Source organism: Diadema setosum, chromosome 7 (assembly GCF_964275005.1).
Source record: "Diadema setosum chromosome 7, eeDiaSeto1, whole genome shotgun sequence".
NCBI lineage: Eukaryota > Metazoa > Echinodermata > Echinoidea > Diadematoida > Diadematidae > Diadema > Diadema setosum.
Genome location: NC_092691.1, coordinates 7,482,904 through 7,505,256, shown reverse-complemented (window position 1 = coordinate 7,505,256; position 22,353 = coordinate 7,482,904). Strand labels below are relative to the sequence as shown.

Here is a 22,353-nt window from a genome sequence, read left to right as displayed (position 1 = left end):
AGATAATCATCAATGACAGGGACCAGTAATGATCGTATAAGTAAAAATACTACTTAAATGAAAAGGACATTAAGAATGAACAAAGTGCAAATTTCCGAGGGCGTTCTGTAAATATCGTGTGATACAAATATCATATCGTGTGATATAAATATCATTATTCATATACCAGAACCAAATATCATTTCAAATGTTTTTTATTTGGAATAACATTTCAAATTTTGTACCATCTTTGTTACCATTGCTTCGTCTCTTATATTATGTTTTGAATATAAAATTGACAGAAGATTCTTCATTTTCCTCCATTATTTTCTTTTTGCTTTTCTTTATCTTTGGAGGGTTACAGAGACATTATAGAAATCATAGGTTGATTTTGCAAGACATCATAGAGATCATAGGTTGATTTTTGCAAATTTATTTGCATTTCTTACTGTGTTGAAAATGTCTTTTGTTTCATTGTTACATGAGAGACCACATACGTTTGAATAACAACTTGTCCATTTTTGCCATTTTTACTTTTGTGCCTTGGAAGTAAAAATGAATGTGGTCACTCATGCATAAAGTTTCCCTTTTATTGACCTAGTAGGATGATAGCCGATTCAATTACCTTTAGTTTGGTATATTCAACAATTATTTTTTGTAATAGCCAAATAATCTATGAGAAAGGTGAACTTGAAAAAGTGTTTACTTTCTTCTTGTTTTTTGCTGAGTGTAATGGCTTTGTAGTATTTTATATGGAAATAAAATCATTTGAAATTAAAAATTGAAAAGTTAAATTATGAAAGAAAAAAAAGAAAACAAGTAGACAGTCATATGCCTGTGTAATTAAAGCGAAGAGTAGAACATTTCTAAACAAAAACAAAAAAAAAAAATCCTGGAACTGCGTATAAAACATCAAATATCTCTTTGTTTCTGCAGCTCAATAATATCAAGCCCAAGAAGCCATAATTATTTTTATGGTGTGGCTCTGTATTTCTGCATCATGATCACTATTGATGATTCATATGTATTATATATATATCTTATTATGAGTTGGGGTTAGAAAAGAATCTGTTTCATTTTGCTTGTATATGTATCATAGTTTCGATTGTGAGCTGCCTACATCTTTTTAAAGCCTCGCAACTGGTCAATCTATTATTGAGTCTAACGTTTCTGTACAAAAATTGGCGATCTTCCCTTTTCTTATGCTATTTAAAGACATTATCTAGTTCCAAACATTCTACCAATTCAATTGTTGCCAATTCAAGAATACGGGAATAATTTCTTCAGCGAAAGTAGTTAAAAAAGAATCCGGAGATTACTGGGTTAAATACCTCCGATACCAGAAGATTACGCTATTTTACTCAGCTTATCAAGACAATGGTCGTAATTATCTGGACAAAGTAGGAGAAATGTTTAGTTCAACCAACCCTGTCTTTCCTTTTGACAAAATATTTTGACAGTTTTAAGAGCCACAATAATGCTTAATCGATCGAACAGCATGACTCCTTTTTATGAAGACTTCGTTGAATCATATTCAAAACTGACTTTAATAGAGGCCTGGAAAGAGAAAGACAGACAGACAGACAGACAGACAGACAGAGACAGAAAGATGTCGTCCATCACAGACCATAAAACTGCAGTTTCTATTTGTCGTCTTTCCCGGGGTCATTTGACACTTGTAGTGCTTGTATTATTAAAGAGAATATTTGCTTATGATAGTCGGTAATTTTCGATTATCATCAGTTGCATTAAAGAACAAATAGCTCTCTCAAATAATGCTGTCCCGTATTCTTTATATTTACCGTACTGCTATCTCCAACTAATTTCGGGCCATTATAAAATCTGTCATACGTCATGTCAACGCTAAGCTGAGATAAGCTCGTTGATGAAAGAAAATAATACAAAAACTAGATAAAGATTTCGTGTCACCTTATACGCATCGGTGCCTTCTTTATTTTCCTTGGGGGTCAAAGTCCAATCGGCTACTAATGAAGGTTCGTCGTATGTATGTAAAAATAAATATGATCTTTCGTCATAATAATCATCCGGGTGAAACGTATTCCTTACGTCTTATAAGCACCAGTAAGAAGAGGACAAACAGCAGTTCTGCAAAACATCTTTTAACCAAAGCAATGTGGAGATTTGTCACATTTCTTGTTTTCCTAAAGACGTCCCTTGCTTCTTACGGTAAGTAAAAGGTTTCGACAAAGGGTATTAATATCCTCGATGGTAAGTAATTAATATATTCCGTTATCAATTGCGCCGCGAGCTCAAAGGCACTATTTACCATTAAATTGCACATGAAACAAAAACCTATAGCACTAGAGCTTCAAGATAGCTCTAAAATGTGAGGGGAAATAATCAATGTAAAAAAAAAAAAAATGTTAATCAGTATAATCAATGTTGGTTATTGTTAAATATACAAAACAATTTGCAAAACGTGAACAATATTTCTATCAACATCATTTCTAAAATAAATCGTCTTGGTGTGTCTATAACGCCGAACATATTTTTTTCTCTCTATCTTTCTCTCGAGTGGTAGAATCGAGGTTGCTCCTTTCGACCTGTTGTATGACAGCTGTGCTAGCCATTCTTTCATGGAAATGTCAGCTTCTGTTCCGCTACCTATTCGCCAACCTTTGCCCAATTCAATAAACTTACTCAAGTTCAAATTCAAGTTGTAACGTGCGAATTTAAATGCTAAAAAGATCTTCCCTCGCATTCCCATGAAATATAATGCTGCCTATATTGGGCATTCTAATTTGGATCATATAAATGTTACATTGTTTGATAGAAGTGCGTAATTGAATAATCGAAAATCGAAAAGGAATGGCTATCTTCATGGTGCTATGGGGTATTTCAAATTGTGAATGGCGCGGTCAGCGTACGAAATAGACAACGAAATTCTATAATATTTAAGTAGCCTATCTCGATATGAGGTTACATGAACACAAGCTTTGCCGTGACCGTCGAGTGCTGCATTTCAACTCACTGTCTTCTTTTTTAGAGGGTAGTGTTCGTCTCATGGGTGGACATGTAAGTCATGAGGGGCGAGTCGAGGTTTACCATAACTCCCGGTGGGCTACGGTCTGTGACGATAGCTGGGACCTACAGGATGCGCACGTAGTGTGTCGGCAGCTCGGTTCCCCAGAGGCCCTAACATCTACAAAGAGCGCCTTCTTCGGTGAAGGAAACTCTTCGCAGGCAATTGCAACAGTCTCATGTTCGGGATACGAGAGCGGGCTTCTGGAGTGCTGGTATTCGGAAAGTACCGACTTTAGGTGCGGACACAATGAGGATGCAGGAGTTGTTTGCAGTGATGGCATAGGTCAGCAATACAAACTCTACTTTTTTTGTAAGTCTAAATGATACAAACCTGCTGGAAATAACACATATGCCCCACAATGTGTTCACACTGTGTTCACATATTCGGATATGTGAAAACGCTCGAATTTATGAGTGTGAAGATTCACACTCTGGACATTTTGAGGAATAAAAGCGTCACACAAAGAAATTTACTGTACAAAGAAAATCTGCCTTCAAATATTGACAGTGAATACTGTCAAAGGTGTGAATGGAAATGATAGCACCGGGAATTATTTTTTTTTTCGCCATAACCTTTGAAGAAGATCAATTGAAACAATCTAAACGTCATCACTGTATCAAAGAAAAAAAAATAATGTAACACACATTGTGGTTTACGCCATGGCACATAAAGAGTAAAGAAATGAAGGGCCCTCATAAAGCAATGAGTATTATTTTGTTTATTGCAAAAAAAAAAAAATCTTTCTCCTTCCAATCCACAAAATTTCGTAAATTTACCGGATACAACAAACTCAAGAGGATATCACAATTTGCATCCCTTTGACATATTATACAGTGTGTTCCTAAACAAAGGTAACACAAGTTCAAAGGTCAGGCATTTCAAAAATGGAAAGTTTGAAATCGTTATGGTTAATTGGGATAAGAGAGCAACTCTCTGGCTTTCATTTGACACCAAGCTTGTAAAAGTACTACCATCGGTCACTGAATTAGATGCTCTTGAAGGTAATAGGTACAATATCCATTTTTTTCCAAGTTTTTACCAATCAGATCCCGGAATAACGCTTTAAGAAATAATCAAATCGTAGTTTCTTTTCTGTTTGAAATCTTAAAAATGTGTGATATCATTCAACCCTTACCTTTTATGGGCCAACACCTTCGACGTGTCCACCTCCCCTGTCGACACAAAGCTTTGAACGACATTGCATGTCTTGCACTGCTCTTCTGTAGTCTTCTAACCATTGCGGGATCATGACGAAGGACATCGATCTCATGACGGTTTTGTACCCGACAAACCAAAAACTTGGAAAAAGTAGGTTTTGTACCCTTCTCCTTCGATGGACCCTACCTCAGTGACCCTGACAATGTTGACGCAAATAAGATGTCAAATGAAAGCAGATGAGTTACTTTGTACTTTGATAAACAAATCACAAGAATAAAACAAGTATTCTTTATATGGCTGACCTTTGAACTCGTGTTACCTTTTTTTAGAAACACACTGTGTACACAAACATAGATGATACCTACTTTCGCTGTTGCATGCCTTTATTGAGATGGACAGCAGTTGCACTGGAGTCCATTTTAATAGGAGTTATTATGACTGACTTCCATGCAATATAAGTTTCTCAGGTTGCGACTCTTTGTCTGTTCCGACAACATTTTTTTCCCCTCTTATAAACCCCTATACAATACTCGGGTGACAGGAAAACATGTTCAACAGACCAATTTTTACGTGAATGCCAGCTAAAGATTTTTCATAAATGTATTTCATATCTAGGCCTATGTACAAAATATTACTTAATTCAATCGCTTTATTTACTATTTTAACCAAGTTGATAATGATGATAAAGAGAAATATCAATTTCACGTTCATACATGCTATTGTCCTGATTACTTATAAAGATTACAGAACTCACATAAAGATATTTTCCCATCTCTATCTCTCTTCCTTTCCGAACACCCCCTGCTCTAACCGAACTGTACATGTTAACTTATTTTCTTAGATGTTGAAGGCAAACTCAGGTTTGCGGGTGGTTCGACACCGAGGGAAGGTCGAGTTGAGATCTACCATGGGAGTGAGTGGGGGACAATTCGCGACGATCCGAGCTGGTTCACGAAAGACGCCACGATGGCCTGTCGTCAGCTCGGGTTTGATGGCGTCGCGTTCACTTTTGCGTACGTCACACAAGAAGTGGAGCAGAGGCCTAATCACCTCTCAGATGTCGATTGCACTGGATACGAATCCAGGATCCAAGATTGTTCTCACAGTAGTTGGGGTAGCATCTGTTCCAGTGAAAGTGCAGCTGCCATCGAATGCAGTGGTGGCCCATATGGTACGTAGAGATTGGTGTGCGGAATGACAGAGTACCGATAGTTGTTTTTGCAGCATATCTCTCACACATGTACACACGCACACACACATACACAACCACCCATAGTAGATCCTGTACACAGGCATTAATCGAGAGAATTCCATTCAGTAATTATGCTGCTTTCCCACTGTGTACGACGCCACGATCGGGCATTCGTTACTGATCGTGGAAGTTTTGTTAAACTCATCTAAAAGTCCACGTAAGGGGAACCGAGTCTATCACGAGTTAGGACGCTTGGATGCGATAAGATCTCGATTGGTCTATTTCAAGCCGATAGGATTATCCCGACTGAGTGCATGATTGGTACTCCCGATCTAACACGACCTTTACGATCGGTATCCCCGATTTGGTATACGTGCAGCTATGTTCTGATACTTTCCAATGCGACTACCGCGGACTGATAGGCTCTGTTGAGATAGGATATGTTGGCTTCGATTGGAGCCGAATGGAAATGTTATATCCCAGATAACAATGGATTTCATTGTTTTCTTAATTTCTGCAGAGATGTTACAATTCACAACCATTGTATTGTGAAATACTATTACGTTATCATGAGAGAGGAAGAAGGCGAGCCGCTGCAGCCGCACCTACAGTAGTAGACCAGCCTCAACCCCAGATAGTTCCTCCTGTAGATTAACCTAGGGAAATTGACAGGTCATTCAATCTCTGACATGCTAACCCTCTCCACCCCCACCACCCCACCACCCCCCCAAAAAAAAAAATACATTAGATCTTGCCATTGACCCTTCTTCCCAAGGAAAAAAAAATCTATTTAAATGTTTGCGCCTGAATTCCCCTGAAATACATGTACAAAACATGATGAAATGAAATGTTAAAGAATAATGAGATCTTTTTTATTGCTTCGTTAATAATCATACCCTAGATACTAGAAAAAGTTGGCCGAATTTGATAATATTGCTTTTGTGTTTTATTTTGTATTCGCATATAACATGTCTTTTTTTAAAAAAAATGATGTCTATCTTATGAGGAAGGGTTTTGAAAGTTTGATTTGATTTGGCTCGATTTATTGTATTGCTTGACAATGTTTAATATAACTGATGTACACGCAACAGAAAAGTAACTGCTCCTCATCTAAACCATGCCACATTTTAATGTAAAAAATCTAAAAAAATTATTTCGCAGTTGTATTGCTACACTAACTTCTGTCACTGTTTATGAGAGTGGTCACTAACAAAGGTCACAAAAGTTATTTCTGTGGGGTATGTGAAACACTCCTGTTCGATTCAATTCAATTCACTTTTTATTCATAATAAAAAAAAAGAATATGCGTCTCAAAAACTGAAAGAGTTCATTTTACAAAACACATACGACATTTTTTGCTGAAATTAGCTATGAATATGACGAAAATGTGTACAAGTGGTGGAAACCATTGAACAGTGTTAAATAAAGGACTGGACTGAGTTTGGTAAAGTATCTAAAATGAAATGTTATTAATATACAGCTAAAAGTTGTTTGGTTTCAGTTTTTTTTTTCTTTTAAATCATCCATTGTGCCACTCCCTTACGCATTGTTGCATTCCTCGCTCCATCTCTGAAGTGTGTTTAAAAGAAAATGTCCTAACAGATTAACTTCTGCAGCGCAAGAATACGACGTTCGTCTGGTGGACGGGCCATCACCACAGGCTGGCCGGGTCGAAATCTTTCACGATAACTCGTGGGGCACGATCTGCGACAACACCTGGTCGTCAACCGAGGCCGAAGTCGTCTGCGACCAGCTGGGCTACGATGATGTCGATGTGGCGTTAGAGTACTTCGGACCAGGTGATGGCGCTATTCACATAAACAGCTTGTCGTGTGACGGGGACGAGTCTTCAGTGGAGAATTGCCTGTACGTCAATTTTAGCAGCACTGGCTGCGATCACACCGAAGACGTTGGGGTTCGCTGCGAGTTCACCTCTTACGGTATGTCTTTTGTTCATGTAGATCTTACACTTGGAGTATATCTTGGAGTAGCCCGAGTCCCATATTTTTTTTTCTCTCTCCCTCTCCCTCTTTTTAGCGAAGATATTCAAAATAAATCTTAGATGTGGTTTATAATGGTAAATCCCTCTTCAAAAATGTATCTAAGTGGGTCTTTGAAATGAATATGAGCACCATATTTCATTAACTGTTTCGGCGTAGATTCAGGAAACCGTGAAATCTATAAATAAAACTGGATTATCTTTAATAACAAGTTCACCCAACATATGTGTGCTATAATAGTTAAGCACGTCAGTGAGAGGGAGTAAAAATAGGACAAAATAGTTTTGTGTAGTCAACGCTGCATGAGAAGACTACTACGCGCGGTTTGTGATGGCACGTATGTAAAAGTAAAAAAAAAAAACATAATTCCTTATTTATTTTCATTTCTACAAAACTAAAATCCACTTGACTCGCCTCTTTATGGAAACAATGTAACCTGGCTTAGCATATTTTTATTTGATTTTTTTCATTTATGATTTTTTTTTTTCGTACATTAATGAAATACAAAGTCAGTTGATCGAAATAATTGAGCACAGTATAATTTGAATCTGACATTTAAAACAGATAAATGATTAATTCAAATTTCCAGCATTTTCTATAACACAATGCATATGCGGGATCCTATTTTTCTAAAACATTTTCCTAAAACAGGATCTCGCATATGTCTGTCTTTCAAAGATAAGTTAAGCAACTCTTGAAGTGACAGAAATACAGGAGAGCATCATTATATTAAACAAACGCTTGACGAGGACAGTGGCCTCAGAAAACGATTGTCTAAACAATACAACATGGTAAGAATATGATAATATACAAGTCACCACTCACTGAGTGGTGATAAAGAGTATTACAAGATGAGGGAATGTGCACCACCTTCCATTGAAAATGGATTCCATGAAACTCAGTCTTTATCTTCTTTGATCCTCAAAATTGAACATCTCTATATAGTTAGAATCAATTAAATGGGGCGTGGTATTTGCGGCGAGTCTTAAGTTAGATTGTGTTTGTGTAAGTGTGTGTATGTGAGTGTGTTTTCTCTCTTTCTCTTTAAGTGTAAAAAAAAAGCCTATTCCATTGCGTTTACATACAAATTATGTCACTTTGGTGCACTTTGTTTGATTTTCTTTACAGAGCATAATATTAGCAATTCTTTGCAAGAGAGACTCAAACTTTTCATTAAAGGTCACGTTAGATCATTTAAGCTGTCGCTAGTCATTATCTGTTATAATTTCATATCTCCGAATTTTCCGTATTGAGTGTCTCTCTCAAAGGATTAAAGTTATCATCTATTGTCCTTTCTGTTTGTTTTACTTTATTTCAACGATTTCTAGGACCCGCTGGATTCAGATCCTATAAGATATATGTAATTGTGTTTTGCACGCTGATACTTCCCTGCGCCATATTCGCAAAGATATCCGTAAGGAGGAGGAGACCGCAAAATAGTTCCGCAGACATGTCAGAAGACTCGGCAGCATTAACTGTCAATGACGCAATGAATTCCAACGGCACCACTGCAACATTTTTTAACCCGACTCAACTACCAAACCATCCGCAATCGGTAGGCGATCCGCAATCGTTCGGTGATCCGCAATCAGCGGATTGTTTGCAGTTGGAAAACTATCCGCCATCAACAGGAAACGCACAACCCGTAGGTTATCCGCAGCCACCTCCGAGCTATTGCCCCAGTCACACAGTGCTTTACGATGGATTACGTCCGCCGCGGATAGATACGAATGAGTGGACGCAGGGGGACGCAGCGTGGACGCAGGCATCCGCAGGGACGTATGTAGACGTAACTGTCCGTAACTCATCCGTAAAGAAACGCAAAATGACGTCGCCGAACATGCGAAATTTTGAAATGTTCAAAATTTCGCAGAGGGACGCCACGGACGCAAACTTACGCAAGTAGCCGTAACCAATCGTAACTATCCGTAACTGAACGTAGCTACCCGTGGCTTGGACGCCGACCATCCGCAAAAAAAAATTACCTTCGTCCGTTTGCGTTCGCTGACGTCCACCGTAAGTATCCGAAATTAACCGCAAGTTCACGTATCACAACAGTTTCCTCCGCTTACGGATATTTACGGACAGCTACGGATGTTGCGGACAATTACGTCCTTCGACGTTTTCCGTTTTCCACTCGCATGGGAACACAGAGACTCGTGGGAAGGCACACTACTCCTGTTGCCAAGCTGCAGCGCCTTTACCTGAAGGAATACTACAACACAGTCGGAGCGGTGGAGAGGCAGAACTACATGGTCAAATTATGAAATTTCTCCCACATACTGGTCATTTTAAGTGGCACCCATATACCATGTGTACTCATGACATCGGTTGACTCTAGGTGCTGAACTTTTTTTCTTGTACTCTTCGAATGTATATTTTTCGAAAAAAAGCAATATTTTGGGTAGGGGATGGGGTGATAGCATTTTATCCACTTTTCTGGCCGGGGAAGGTGTGGAACAGGGGCAACTATATAAAATGAGAACGAATTTAGTATTTCTCTGTAATCTTACCCATGCACTTTACGCTCCATCGAATGTGTATTACATTTTTTTTTGTGATAATAATAATAATAAAGGATATTTATATTGCGCAGCTACTATAATAATAATACTTTACTGCGCAATACAAAATGACATGCATACAAGAAATTCAAACAGAAAATACATTACTTCAAGAGATGACTTGATATTGTAGTTGGGTGTGGGAGGGGTATTTGAAAGTTTTGATGTCTTTTTTCTGTAAATTTGATAAGCATTGCTTTATAATAAATATCTCCTTAACATAAGTAAGTCATGAATATCGCTGAACAACGACAGCGTAACCACAGTTTGTCTATTCCATGACTGCAGAAATTTTTCTCACTCTAATGTTTAACTTTTCGATCTATATTGTATTTTATTTGTGGTATAGTGATGTTATATGTGACCCTGCACCACAAAACACACAAAAAGTTGCCACACATTTTAGTTGAGAGCATATTCTGAAAGAGCAGACTTTAAGCTTTAAAATGATGTATTACTTAAATCAAATGGACTCTCCTAACCTATCTAAATAGTGGAAAGAATGCACACACTCAGAAAAAGTGTAAACTGAGAAAAGAGGCTCTGAAGTACAGTGTCTATTCAAGGGCTTAATCTTTATCAAGCCGTGCTGGTTGTGCGATGAATGGGACAAAAAACAGGATGGAAACCACCGGAGTAACAACAATGAGGGGATTATCAGATTACACTGAAATTGATGATAATAATAATAATAATAATAATAATAATAATAATAATAATAATAATGATAATAATGATAATAATAATGATAATAACAGTAATGATAATAATAACAATAACAATAATAATAATAAAAGTAATAGTAATAATAATGATAATAATAAAAGTAATAGTAATAATAATGATAATAATAAAAATAATAATAATAATAATGATAAAGCCTTATTTACCCAGGGTAGCCAGGTCAAGATCGGCTCGGTTGACCCATTTCACCTATTTTCAATCCTCAAACAAAATCAGTGTGTGCGACTTTTTGTTCGTTTTGTGATGCACGGTCACAATATATTCTTTACATTTATGACGTTTATTCATATTTGAGTTGCACAAAAAAATTCAAACTTCAAGTTCAAAATTTCATAAATCTTTTATTATTGTAAAGCAAATTAAAGGATTACGATTTTTCACAACTTGTACGTAATACAATTTCAGTTTTCCCCAGTATACAATGTAAGACAGTCCGAAATGATTATTGTAGTCCGGTTTGGGCAAATTCCTCCAAATCTTACCTTTCGCAATTACAAATACTGCAAAATAGATCACTTCGTATTGTTATGAATGTTGATTATATGCATCCTTCTGATAATTTATATGATACATTGAAATTAGATCGGCTACATGTAAGATGGGCTAAACAACTAGCATGTACAATGTACCGTTCATTACATGAATTATACCCTCCCTATTTAAATCAAATTTTTTGTTTTCGACAGACTGCTTATAGCACAAGGTCCGGCCCATCCAAATTGAAACTCATTCAACCGAAGACCAACTATGGTAAACGGTCCCTATCTTATCGAGGGGCCAAACTTTGGAATGAGCTTAATTATCCCTCTTCAACAATTGTATCAATTGAAGCATTCAAACGTTACGTAAATCACAGCCCCGACATACCCATTTTTGCAGGATAATGAGTCACCGCAATTAGTAGATTATTTGAGATTGTACGAGAACGATTTTTCTCACCCATCCCCACCCCCATTCCCCGATTTTTGATGTTGAGTATAACATATTGTTTCTAATTTCTTAGTATGTAGGGGTTTTTTTCCCCTTAGTTAAATTGTATAGCTCATGCCATTCTGGCTTGTTATGTAATTTTAGTTGTATATGATTGATTGATTTGTTTTTTGTACTGATGGCATGTTTTGTATTTTGGTTGGACCCCTGTGAAAACCAGCTTTTAGCTGACCAGGGAATCCATCCCATGAGTGGAGAATGAATAAATAAAATAAATAAATAAATACAATAAAATGTGATAACTTTGCTGTCATAATACACTGACTTAATAGCAGGAATCGTAAGAGAAAACCAAATTGTCCATAATCATTATCTGTAACAATCTGTAACTATCCGTAACTATCCGAAAATATCCTCAACTCTCCGCAAGTGTTCAGAACTATTATGTGCCAATTCGTAAGAATATCCGCAAGTGGACGCAAGTATTCGCATCTGGGCGTATCTGTCCGTATCGCCCGCATTTTTTGCCCGCATGTTTTGTACAAATTTCTGGTGACGGCAAAGGATCCGCGGGGGTCCGCGGAAAAAATGACTTTTTTTGGACGTAACGCCGGACGCAGAGCATTATGTGACTGGGGCTTAAGATTCTGTGGCATAGATGTTGCAACAGACGGCAGAAAGTCCGTTGTTGCACCACCGACGAATTCAGTGGTAGAGAATACACAGCAGACCCAGCTGGAAGATTAAAACACTTGGTCGATCCCCCCATATAGGTCGATATTTTTTAATGGCTTTCTTGTGACCTATGCCATTGGTCTCAAAATAGATGATATAGTCAGAAATCGCTTGTCCGCCGCTTTCCTATTATAGTTTATGGTTATTGTATAAACACATAATATTATTATAAATGTACCTTGTGATTATAACTATATATTCTGAGAATAATGTACACAGTGAAGAAGAAAAATAAAAGAAATCTCTTTTTTAATCTCTTTCATGTATTGCGTCTTTGAAGAGGGATGAATCTATAACTCAAAATAATCAAAATCAAAATCAAATAAATCAAAATGTATTGATTTATTACTTATATTGAAACACTTACACGTTATGCAGAAACTGTATGTAATATTTTATACATAAAATGACTACCTGAAAATGCATTGATGTTGCATTATAGGTAAACGGTAAACTGTAAGGAATTTTACTGTGGCAAACTATCGCAGTTGTAAACTCTGATGGAGAATTGGGAAGTACAAATATCAAGAATATATACGTTTTTTTAGTGCAATTAAAACACGCTAGAGAATTGCGTGTTTCTAACATACTCATTGAAGTTGAGTGTCATTTTGTTTTGCTTTTTGTTTGTTTGTTTGTTTGTTTGTTTGTTTGTTTGTTTGTTTTTGTCGCGAGTGAGCTATGTATAGATTTGTCGCCGGTGGCGTGGTTGCAAGTTACAGAGCCAAATAAAAGAGAAACTACCGGAAAATATAGATATAATCATTAAAAAAAAAAAAAAGCACAATGACCTCCATGTACAGAAATTTCCATCCAACGCAATAAAGATGTAAATTGTGGGATAGGGTAAAAAAATAATAATTATAGAAAAGGCAATAGGACAAGTAAAACTCGAAATAAAAAGACGGAGGAAACTGAATGATACACAGCACCGTGATGGTAGGGTGGAAAACAACCCCGTGGCAGCGGTAGCTCATTCTTTCTTCCAACCTTTGAGACGATTGGACAGTCATGACCGCCAGGTGCATGAAACAGACTTGGTGCAAGATGATGACCGCAGTCGGTTAAAAAAAAAAAAAAAGAAATCAAATTTTGAATCGCTAAATAATAAAATAGCGCCATCACCAAATTGTTGGAATGATTACAATGTATATTCACCCGGTAAATATTGAATTGGGGAAAATGTGTTTTGTCATCTTTTTACTTAAATTGTGTTGGTCAATGAGTTTGTGCGTAGGTGTGTGTCTGTGTGTGGTTTTCTGGTGACGTTGGTAGTTTGATTACTTCATGCTTCCCTGTTATTACGTTGTAAATCGTTTTTGGGGTTTTTTTTTTTTTGGTTTTTTTTCGACAAAACATTGCGGAACTAATGCAAAATGTCTTCGTATTGTGACTGAATGATGAGTAATACGACCATGAAAATGCTTTCTTAGTTAATGATTTATAGTATTCAAGAGAACTCCTTACATGTCTTTATGTTTGAGTACTTGAGCAAGACAGCCTTTCGTTATCGCTCTTCTCTGTACAGTGTTGTACGAATGAGCACCCAGTATGATAATTTGATCGTCAATATCGTGAGATGTTTGGTTTGGTATGTTTTAATTTCTGTATTTTCTTTCTCCAAATAGAAAACAACAAATGAAAACAGAATGATACAGAGTATGCTAACAAAAAAAAAAAGGAGAGTATAGCATACAAATCAATACAGAAATTGTCAGTTTCATAACAACATCAGTCTCTAACGCTGTAATAACATGTGAATCAAAGTAACATGTTAAAGCATATCCATTATTTGAACAAGGGAGAAGGGACCGTCATTGTAAGTAGAGCTTGACGTGGATTGGATATTATACGAATATATTGCAACACAAATAAACATACATATAGAACTCTTAAAGGGGATGGCTAGTTACTGATCAGTAGGAATCAGTGGAAATGGCGGGGGATGATTGTTCCAATCCTTGTGGGATTCATTTAAGAGTACATTATATATATTGTTGTGTGAAAATTATTTGCTTCAGAATGGTCTCATATTCAAGTAATGTGCAGTTCAATATTTCCAGGTTAGCATGCCTGTACAGTGACGGGGCGATCGTTAACGGCTAGTTACCGTTATAGAAATGACCTTGCTTGTATTATTAAAGAGAATATTTGCTTATGATAGTCGGTAATTTTCAATTATTATCAGTTGCATTATAGAACAAATAGCTCTCTCAAATAATGCTGTCCCGTATTCTTTATTTTTACCGTACTGCTATCTCCAACTAATTTCGGGTCATTATAGAATCTATCATACGTCATGCCAACACTAAGCAGAGATAAAGCTCGCGGATGACAGCAAAGAATACAAGAACTAGATAAAGCTTGTGTCACTTCACTGTAAAAACATCGGTGTTAGATTTAACACCACGGGTGTTAAATCTAACACCGATCAAACTTCAATAAAGGACCACACCCACAGGTGTTAAAAATGCACTGTGATGGTGTTGAAAAGTGTTCACCTGACACTTCGTGGTGTTAATTTGACACTGTACCTGGTGTTATTTTGACACTGTACTGGTGTTAATTCAAAAATGACACCACATGGTGTTGGTTTGATATTTGCTGGTGTTAATGTCAATGGTTTAACACCCGTCCAGCTTCAATAAGGGACCACACCAGCTGGTGTTACTTTGATGTAAATTTATTTTCACATTTTTTTCAAAAATCTAGTATTTTAATGTAAAATTTTCGATCGTCTTGTTTAAATTAAAAATCAACAAGAAGTGCAGTTACTAGGAAACTCTTCAAAAAACAGTTTAAAATTTGGAAATGACACCCGTAGGTGTTAATTTAACACCATAAATGAGCACCGAAAATTTAACACCAGCTCGGTGTTCACTATCTAACACCGGACTTTTTGCAGTGTTTATACGCGTTGGTTCCTCCTTTATTTTCCTTCGGGGTCAAAATCCAATCGGCTACTTATAAAGGTCCGTCGAATGTATGTAAAAATAGATATGACCTTTCGTCATAATCATCGTGTGGTTAAAACGTATTCCTTACGTCTCATAAACACCAGTAAAAACAGGACAAACAGCAGTTCAGCAGAGTATCTTTAAACCAAAATCATGTGGAGATTTGTCACATTTCTTGTTTTCCTAAAGACGTCCCTTGCTTCTTACGGTAAGTAGAAGGTTTCGACAAAGGGCATTAATATCCACGATGATATCTAATCTGTATAATATTCCGTTATTGATTGCGCCGCGAGCTCAAAGGCACTACTTACCATTTGAACATGAAATAAAAACCCAGCGCTAGAAAGCTCTAAAATGTAAGGGGGAAATACTCATTAAACCGGTGTCAAAATGTTAATCTGCATAATCAATGTTGGATATTGTTAAACATACGAAACGTGAACAATAGTTGTATCAAAATTATTTCTAAAATAAACCGTTTTGGTGTGTCTGTAACTCCAATTTTGTTTTTCTCTTTCTCTCGAGTGGTAGAATCGAGGTTGCCTGTCGACCTGTTGTATGACAGCTATGCTCACCATTCCTTCATGGCAATGTCAGCTTCTGTTCAGCTGCCTACTCGTCAACATGCGAATTTAAATGCTGAGAAAGATCCTACCTCGCATTCCCGCGAAATGTAACGCTGCTTTTCGGGCACTCTAATTTTGATGATGTAAATGTTAAATTGTTTGATGGAAGTGCGAAATCAAATTGATCGAAAATCGAAAGGGAATACCTGTCTCCATGGTGCCATGGTTTGTTTTAAAAGTAATTGACACGGAGCACATGCGAAAAAAATAACAACATTCTATGATGATATTTATTTCAGTATATCGATATTGTCTTTTCTTTAGAGGGTAATGTTCATCTCGTGGGTGGACATGTAAGTCATGAGGGACGAGTCGAGGTTTACCATAGCTCCCAGTGGGCTACGGTCTGTGGCGATAGCTGGGATCTGGAGGATGCGCACGTAGTGTGCCGACAGCTCGGTTTTCCAGAGGCCCTGGCTACCATACCGCGCGTTTTCTTTGGTGAAGGAAACTCATCGCAGACAATCGTAACTGTTTCCTGCTCGGGATACGAGAGCGGGCTTCTGGAGTGCTCGTATTCGGAAAATACCGACATTAGGTGCGGACACTATGAGGATGCAGGAGTTGTTTGCAGTGATGGCGTAGGTGAGCAGTACAAACTCTACCTTTTTAAGTCTAAAGCTGCAAACCTGCTGGAAAGAACACAAGTGTCCCATAGTGTGAAGATTATTTTCACACTGTAGTGTCTTGTTGCTTTTTCAAAGGGTATTCACATGTTGATGCTTTGTTTCACACTGTGAATTGATGATTCACAGTGACTTTTGTTCACACTGTTAAAATGCTCCAGTTCAATGATGTGAAGAGATCTCACACTATGTTCACACTGTGTTTTACATTGTGTTTCACATTGTGGGACACTGTGTTCTTTCCAGCAGTGATGAAGGTAGAAACGAGAGATCAGCTTCATTTTGTGGAATTGTTCGCGAATGTCGTTTTTACTTCGGCGAGAATTTCAAAAAAGTTTGAATTTTTTTGCGAACCTTTTCCGCACACTTGGTCGTGATTTGCTCGTGCATTGTTCTCGAAAGTGTCTTCAAAGCCTCGTCATAAGGAAGACCTTCGAAAGACACGCGCGATGTTCGCAAAATGTTCGTGAAACCCCAAACAGACTCCGAAACTTTGGAGAATGTCTCGCGTATGTTACGCGAAATCTACGAAGTTTTTCCGATCATTTTACGACGTAATCGCAAACTGTTCGCGTGCCTTTTGAGATATTCTCGCGAAAGTCTAGCGCACGTTTGGTGGATGTATGACCTATACGTTTTCTACAAATAAAAATCGTAGCATACATCTAAACATCAAACAATTATTAACAACTACAGGAACAAAAGAAATTAAAGACTAGCAAAGAGAAAGAAATGTTTGATATAGAAAAAAAAACGCAGAATACACTTTTTATTAATCTAAAGTATGCGAAATTTCATTTGAACTATAGAGGTTATGTGTTGGAGGAACTGCTAAAAAAAAAAAAAATCAAATGCTTTACTAGTGGAGATAGGTCCTAGGAAAAAAAATGTAGGCAAGCTCACGATAGAAAATGAGAGAAAAAGAACGGAGAAATAGAGGAAAGAAAAAAAAAATCAACTCAAGACAGCTTCCTCTCCTTGGGTACATTTTATCCCATGATTACTGAAAATTTGTTGTTCGCATTTCCGTCGCGTGTTCTTCGTGTACGTAACATGCTGTATTTTAGCAATGATACACAAGACATTCGCACATACGTCGTGGAAACTTCGCACAAACTGCGCAAGAATAGTTTTCGGCTTCATTGTCGGAACGCATTCGGAGAAAAACTTTTTCGAATGTTGGATTTTGTCATTCGCGTCCTTCGCAAATCGTTCGCGTGCTCCGGGAAATCTCACCCTCACTTACCGAACTCACATAAATTTAATTTTCCATATCTCTCTCTCTTCCTTTCCGACCCCCCCCCCCCCCCATCCTCTGCTACCTCCGAACTATACATGTTAACTTATTTTCTTAGATGTTGAAGGCAAACTTAGGTTTGCGGGTGGTTCGACACCAAGGGAGGGTCGAGTTGAGATCTACCATGGGGGTGAGTGGGGTACAATCTGCGACGATTACTGGCTTCCGAAAGAGGGCATGGTCGCCTGTCGTCAGCTCGGGTTTAATGGCGTCACGTCCACCTCCGTGTACATCACACAAGAAGTAGAGCAGAGACCTAACCAACTATCAGATGTCGATTGCACCGGATACGAATCCAGGATCCAAGATTGTTCTCACAGTAGCTGGGGCAGCACTTGTTCCATTGAAAGTGCAGCTGCCATCGAATGCAGCGGTGGCCCGTACGGTACGTAGAGATTTGTGCATCTGCAGAATGACACGGAGTACCGGTAGCTGTTTTAGCAGAGTTTCCCCCACATGAATACAAAAACGCACGCACACACAAACACACGCGCGCGCGCAAACGCACACGCACACACGCATACAATGTTGACACAAGCACCCACAGTATAGACCCTGTACACAGGTATTAATCGCGAGAACTCCACACAAACACGCACACATAAAGATGAACACATTCGCACATTCAGTATAGGGCTCACACCTGTAAATGAAATGGAATGATCCGCACCCCTTCACATAATCGTAACAAAGATACCAAAATAAATGAAGAAAAAAATCAATAATGCAGTTTGGCAAAAAAAAAAAGAAAGAAACTGAATAGCTGCAGATATTGAGTATGAATTCCTCTACAAAGTGCATTTGGTTGGAAGATGAAAGCTTTTCTCATGGAATTTGAAGGGATTATATCTAAATGAGTGTATGTACAGAAAATAGGTGATTTTTTTTTCCTTCTTTTTTTTTTTTGCGTGAAAAGAACTCGTAGTCTGGGTTTCCGGACCCTTGGAGAGAGTTTGAGCTGAAGAACCCGCCTTGGAAATTTGATGGATGAAAGGGTATCTCTCACTTATCCAGGTTAGTGAAGGTGAAATACCTCATTTTTCCCCAGCTATTTTACAGAATTTTTTTAATTTTGAATTTTAACACGCTTCTCTCTGGGGAATTATTTCACCCGTGTGAGCCCTATAATCATGCTGGGTCCCCACTATCGTGCGATCCGTTACGAACGCGACGATTGGGCGTTCGTTACTGATTGTGGAAGTTTTGTTCAACTCATCCAGAATTTCACGTGAGGTGATGCGAGTCGGTACAAGTTGGGACGCTTGGATGCAAAATGATCACGATCAGTCTATTTTATGCCGATAGGATTGTCCCGATTGAGTGCATGATTAGTACTCGCCATCTGACACGATCGTTGGGGTTGATAAAAGTTGCACGAAAGGTCACTGCTGCCAGGCAACAACAGGATTACAAAAATATTTGGTCCAAATTCATGCACATCGATACCATGTCATTAAAGAAGAGATAAGAAATACTTACGTACACATCAATCAGAGCATTTTGATAATGAGAATGATTACTATTATAATCTCCTCCAATACACAATAATGTGGTAGCAACTGATCAATATCACTCTTTCCTTTAAAAGAAAACATGTGGGGAGATCTAAAAATCCCTGACTTTTTTTTTTAATTTTTGTATCATTCCTGCTCCGATTTTGACGAATCTTCTTTCCTCCCTATTTAGTCTCTACCATTCTGTTTTACTAGAATACTTCCCTGGTTTTACTGTTCTGATTTGACTTTGTTACGATCAACCTGCATTATTCTAAGGTTTATGGTTATGTCTCCATACCACGGATCAGCTATCACAAGGAAGCTGTATTTTCCTGTGGAGCACTAGGACACACATGAGGGAAAGTCCTCTGCACAAGAATTAAATCTCTAAGCCTTACGGTGCTTTGAGTACGTAATGGCATAGAGAGTCACGTAACATTGTACACACTGTTCAGAAAGTCCCTGGTATCGAAAGGGTTAAAGGAATGGTATAGTTTTGGTTGAGATGGGGCCTCAGGCTCCAAACATTTTTTTTTGATGATTACATTTTGAGATAATGAAAAAAAAAAACTCTGTGAAGTAATCAAACGATATTTTCTTTTTATTCCTACGAGGAAATTAAAGTTTATTTGATGAAAATTGGTTTTGAAATGGCTGACATATCCAAAACAAAGCGATCCGAATAAAAGACGTGACCCACCTTTTTTAAGGAACGCCTTGTTTTACAGCGTACTTGATATCGTAGTCATTTCAAAACCAACTTTCATCAGATAAGCTTTGAATTCTTCTTACAATTGTATGCTCTGTAACACTTCTTACTAAGTGATAGTGGTTCCTAATATCTTGCAAAAAGTTATAAGCTGAATCTTCACATCAAGCGATACTGTACCATCCCTTTTTAAAAGAATGTCCTAACTGATTGACTTCTGCAGCTCAAGAATACGACGTTCGTCTGGTGGACGGGCCATCACCACAGGCTGGCCGGATCGAGGTCTTCCATGAAAACTCATGGGGCACGATCTGCGACAACACCTGGTCGTCAACCGAGGCCGAAGTCGTCTGCGACCAGCAGGGCTACGACGATGTCGATGTGGCGTTAGAGTACTTCGGACCAGGTGATGGCGCTATTCACATTAACAGCTTGTCGTGTGACGGAGGTGCGTCTTCATTGGAATTCTGCCAGTACGTCAATTTTAGCAGCACTGGCTGCGATCACACAGAGGACGTTGGGGTTCGCTGCAAGAACGACTCTGATGGTATGTCTTTTATATATCTTACACTTGAAAAATCTTAGTCTAGCCCTAGTCCCATTACTTTCTTTTCTTCTTTTTTTTTAACTAAAGATATTCAAAATAATAAATTTTAGATGGTTGTTAATAAAAGTAAACCCTCTTCAAAAAAAAAAAATAATCTCAAAAGGATGCTGGACAAGCTTTCTTTGAAATTTAGAAACTCCATTACTGCGTCAGCGTGGATTCATGAAAACGTGAAAATTATGAGTAGTTAAAAGTGTCGGTCTTTATTGATTAGTTTGAACAACTTCATCCAGTGTGTGTGCTATAGCAAATTCGTAATTTTTATTGAAACACATCAGTGAAAGTGGGGGAAAATAGGACAAAATAGACTTTTCCAGTAAAACACAACAGTGAAAGTGGGGAAAAAAGGACGAAGCAGCTTATGTGTAGTCGGCACCGGATAAGAAGACTACTACAGTGAGTTTGTGATAAAACACATGGTTATGTAAAACTAGTAAACATAATTCCTATTTCATTTCTACAATCGAAAATTCTCTTGACTCGCCTCTTCGTGGAAGAAATATACTTTCCGTATTTCCCCCATAATAACAAGTGGAGGGAATGTGTACTTTTCATTGAAATGTATTTCGTGGAACTCGCTCTTTATATTCTTTATCCTCAAAACTGAACATCTCTATTAGAATAAATTAAGTGAGGCTTGTTACAGTATTTGCAGCTAGTCCTAAGTTTCTGTGCGTTTGTGTGGGGTGTGTTTGTGTGTTTGTGTGTTTGTGTGCGTTTTCTCTCCCTGATTAAAGTTTTACAAGCAACCTATCCCATTCCGTACACATACAAATTATGTCAGAATGGTATACTTTGTTGGATTTTCTTCGTGCAGAGCATATTGGCAATAATTTGCAAGAGAGATTCAACCGTATGTTTAAAGCTCACGTTAGATTATTTAGACCTAGCCATTATTTGTTATGATTTCATATATTGGTTTTCTCTGAATTTTCTTACAATAAATTATAATGTTTCTCTTAAATGATTGGATTAAAGTATCATCTCTGGTGCTTTTTTGTTTTCTATCTCTAGGATCTGCTGCACTCAAGGCGTATACGATATTTGGAATTGTGTTATGCTCCTTGGTACTCGTCTGCTCCGTAGTCGTAGGGATATTCGGAAGGACAAAGAGACCGCATAATAGTACCGCAGCCGCAGCAGCGGCTGCACTAACTGTCAGTGGCGCAATGAATTCAAACGGCACCACTGCCACAGCGCCCTCAGTGACTTTGAACCCTTCTCAAATACAAAACCATCCGCTACCGGCAGGCGATCCACAATCAGCAGATTGTTCACAGTTGGAAAGCTATCCGCAATCAACAGGACACGCACAATCCGCAGGTTATCCGCAGCCACCTCCGAGCTACGATTCTGTGGTAAATGCTGCAACAGACGACAGAAAATCCAATGTTGCACCACCTACAAATACCTCGGTAGAGAATCCACAGCAGATGCAGCTGGAAGATTAAAACACTTGTTCGATCCTCCACATAAGTCGATATTTATTATGACTTCCTTTGGTGGCAAGCGCTACGGTCTTGGGATGGAAGTACATTGTATGTCATAACATTCACGCCGTTAAGTGAGAATCAGAGAATCTAGAATCGAAATCATGATTGTTTTTGTGGGGAAAAGAATTTTCTATGCACAGTGCAGGTTCAAATCAGGTTTCCGTTTTATTTCACTCATACAGAGTAATGATTCA

The 22,353-nt window shown here is 38.0% G+C and overlaps 2 protein-coding genes across 2 annotated transcripts; both read left to right on the top strand.

Moving 5' to 3' along the window:
• Positions 1 to 2,111: 2,111 nt before the first annotated feature.
• Positions 2,112 to 8,815, top strand: LOC140230656 (neurotrypsin-like). The gene is made up of 5 exons (XM_072310797.1): positions 2,112 to 2,166; positions 2,987 to 3,307; positions 5,025 to 5,354; positions 6,992 to 7,315; positions 8,784 to 8,815. The coding sequence occupies exons 1-5, from the start codon at positions 2,112 to 2,114 to the stop codon at positions 8,813 to 8,815; spliced, it is 1,062 nt and encodes a 353-aa protein (XP_072166898.1).
• A 6,643-nt stretch (positions 8,816 to 15,458) lies between these two features.
• LOC140230655 (CD5 antigen-like) lies at positions 15,459 to 22,117 on the top strand. Its single transcript, XM_072310796.1, has 5 exons — positions 15,459 to 15,513; positions 16,196 to 16,516; positions 17,913 to 18,239; positions 20,283 to 20,606; positions 21,681 to 22,117. The coding sequence occupies exons 1-5, from the start codon at positions 15,459 to 15,461 to the stop codon at positions 22,115 to 22,117; spliced, it is 1,464 nt and encodes a 487-aa protein (XP_072166897.1).
• Positions 22,118 to 22,353: the final 236 nt, after the last annotated feature.

What these genes read in the sequence shown, in the direction of transcription:
- LOC140230656 (XM_072310797.1), top strand. Translation starts at nt 2,112, where the DNA reads ATGTGGAGATTTGTCACATTTCTTGTTTTCCTAAAGACGTCCCTTGCT. An exon ending in GACGTCCCTTGCTTCTTACG is followed by an intron (nt 2,167 to 2,986) that starts GTAAGTAAAAGG and finishes CTTCTTTTTTAG; the next exon opens with AGGGTAGTGTTCGTCTCATG. An exon ending in CTGCGAGTTCACCTCTTACG is followed by an intron (nt 7,316 to 8,783) that starts GTATGTCTTTTG and finishes ATATTCGCAAAG; the next exon opens with ATATCCGTAAGGAGGAGGAG.
- LOC140230655 (XM_072310796.1), top strand. Translation starts at nt 15,459, where the DNA reads ATGTGGAGATTTGTCACATTTCTTGTTTTCCTAAAGACGTCCCTTGCT. An exon ending in TGTTTGCAGTGATGGCGTAG is followed by an intron (nt 16,517 to 17,912) that starts GTGAGCAGTACA and finishes TTATTTTCTTAG; the next exon opens with ATGTTGAAGGCAAACTTAGG. An exon ending in CTGCAAGAACGACTCTGATG is followed by an intron (nt 20,607 to 21,680) that starts GTATGTCTTTTA and finishes TTCTATCTCTAG; the next exon opens with GATCTGCTGCACTCAAGGCG.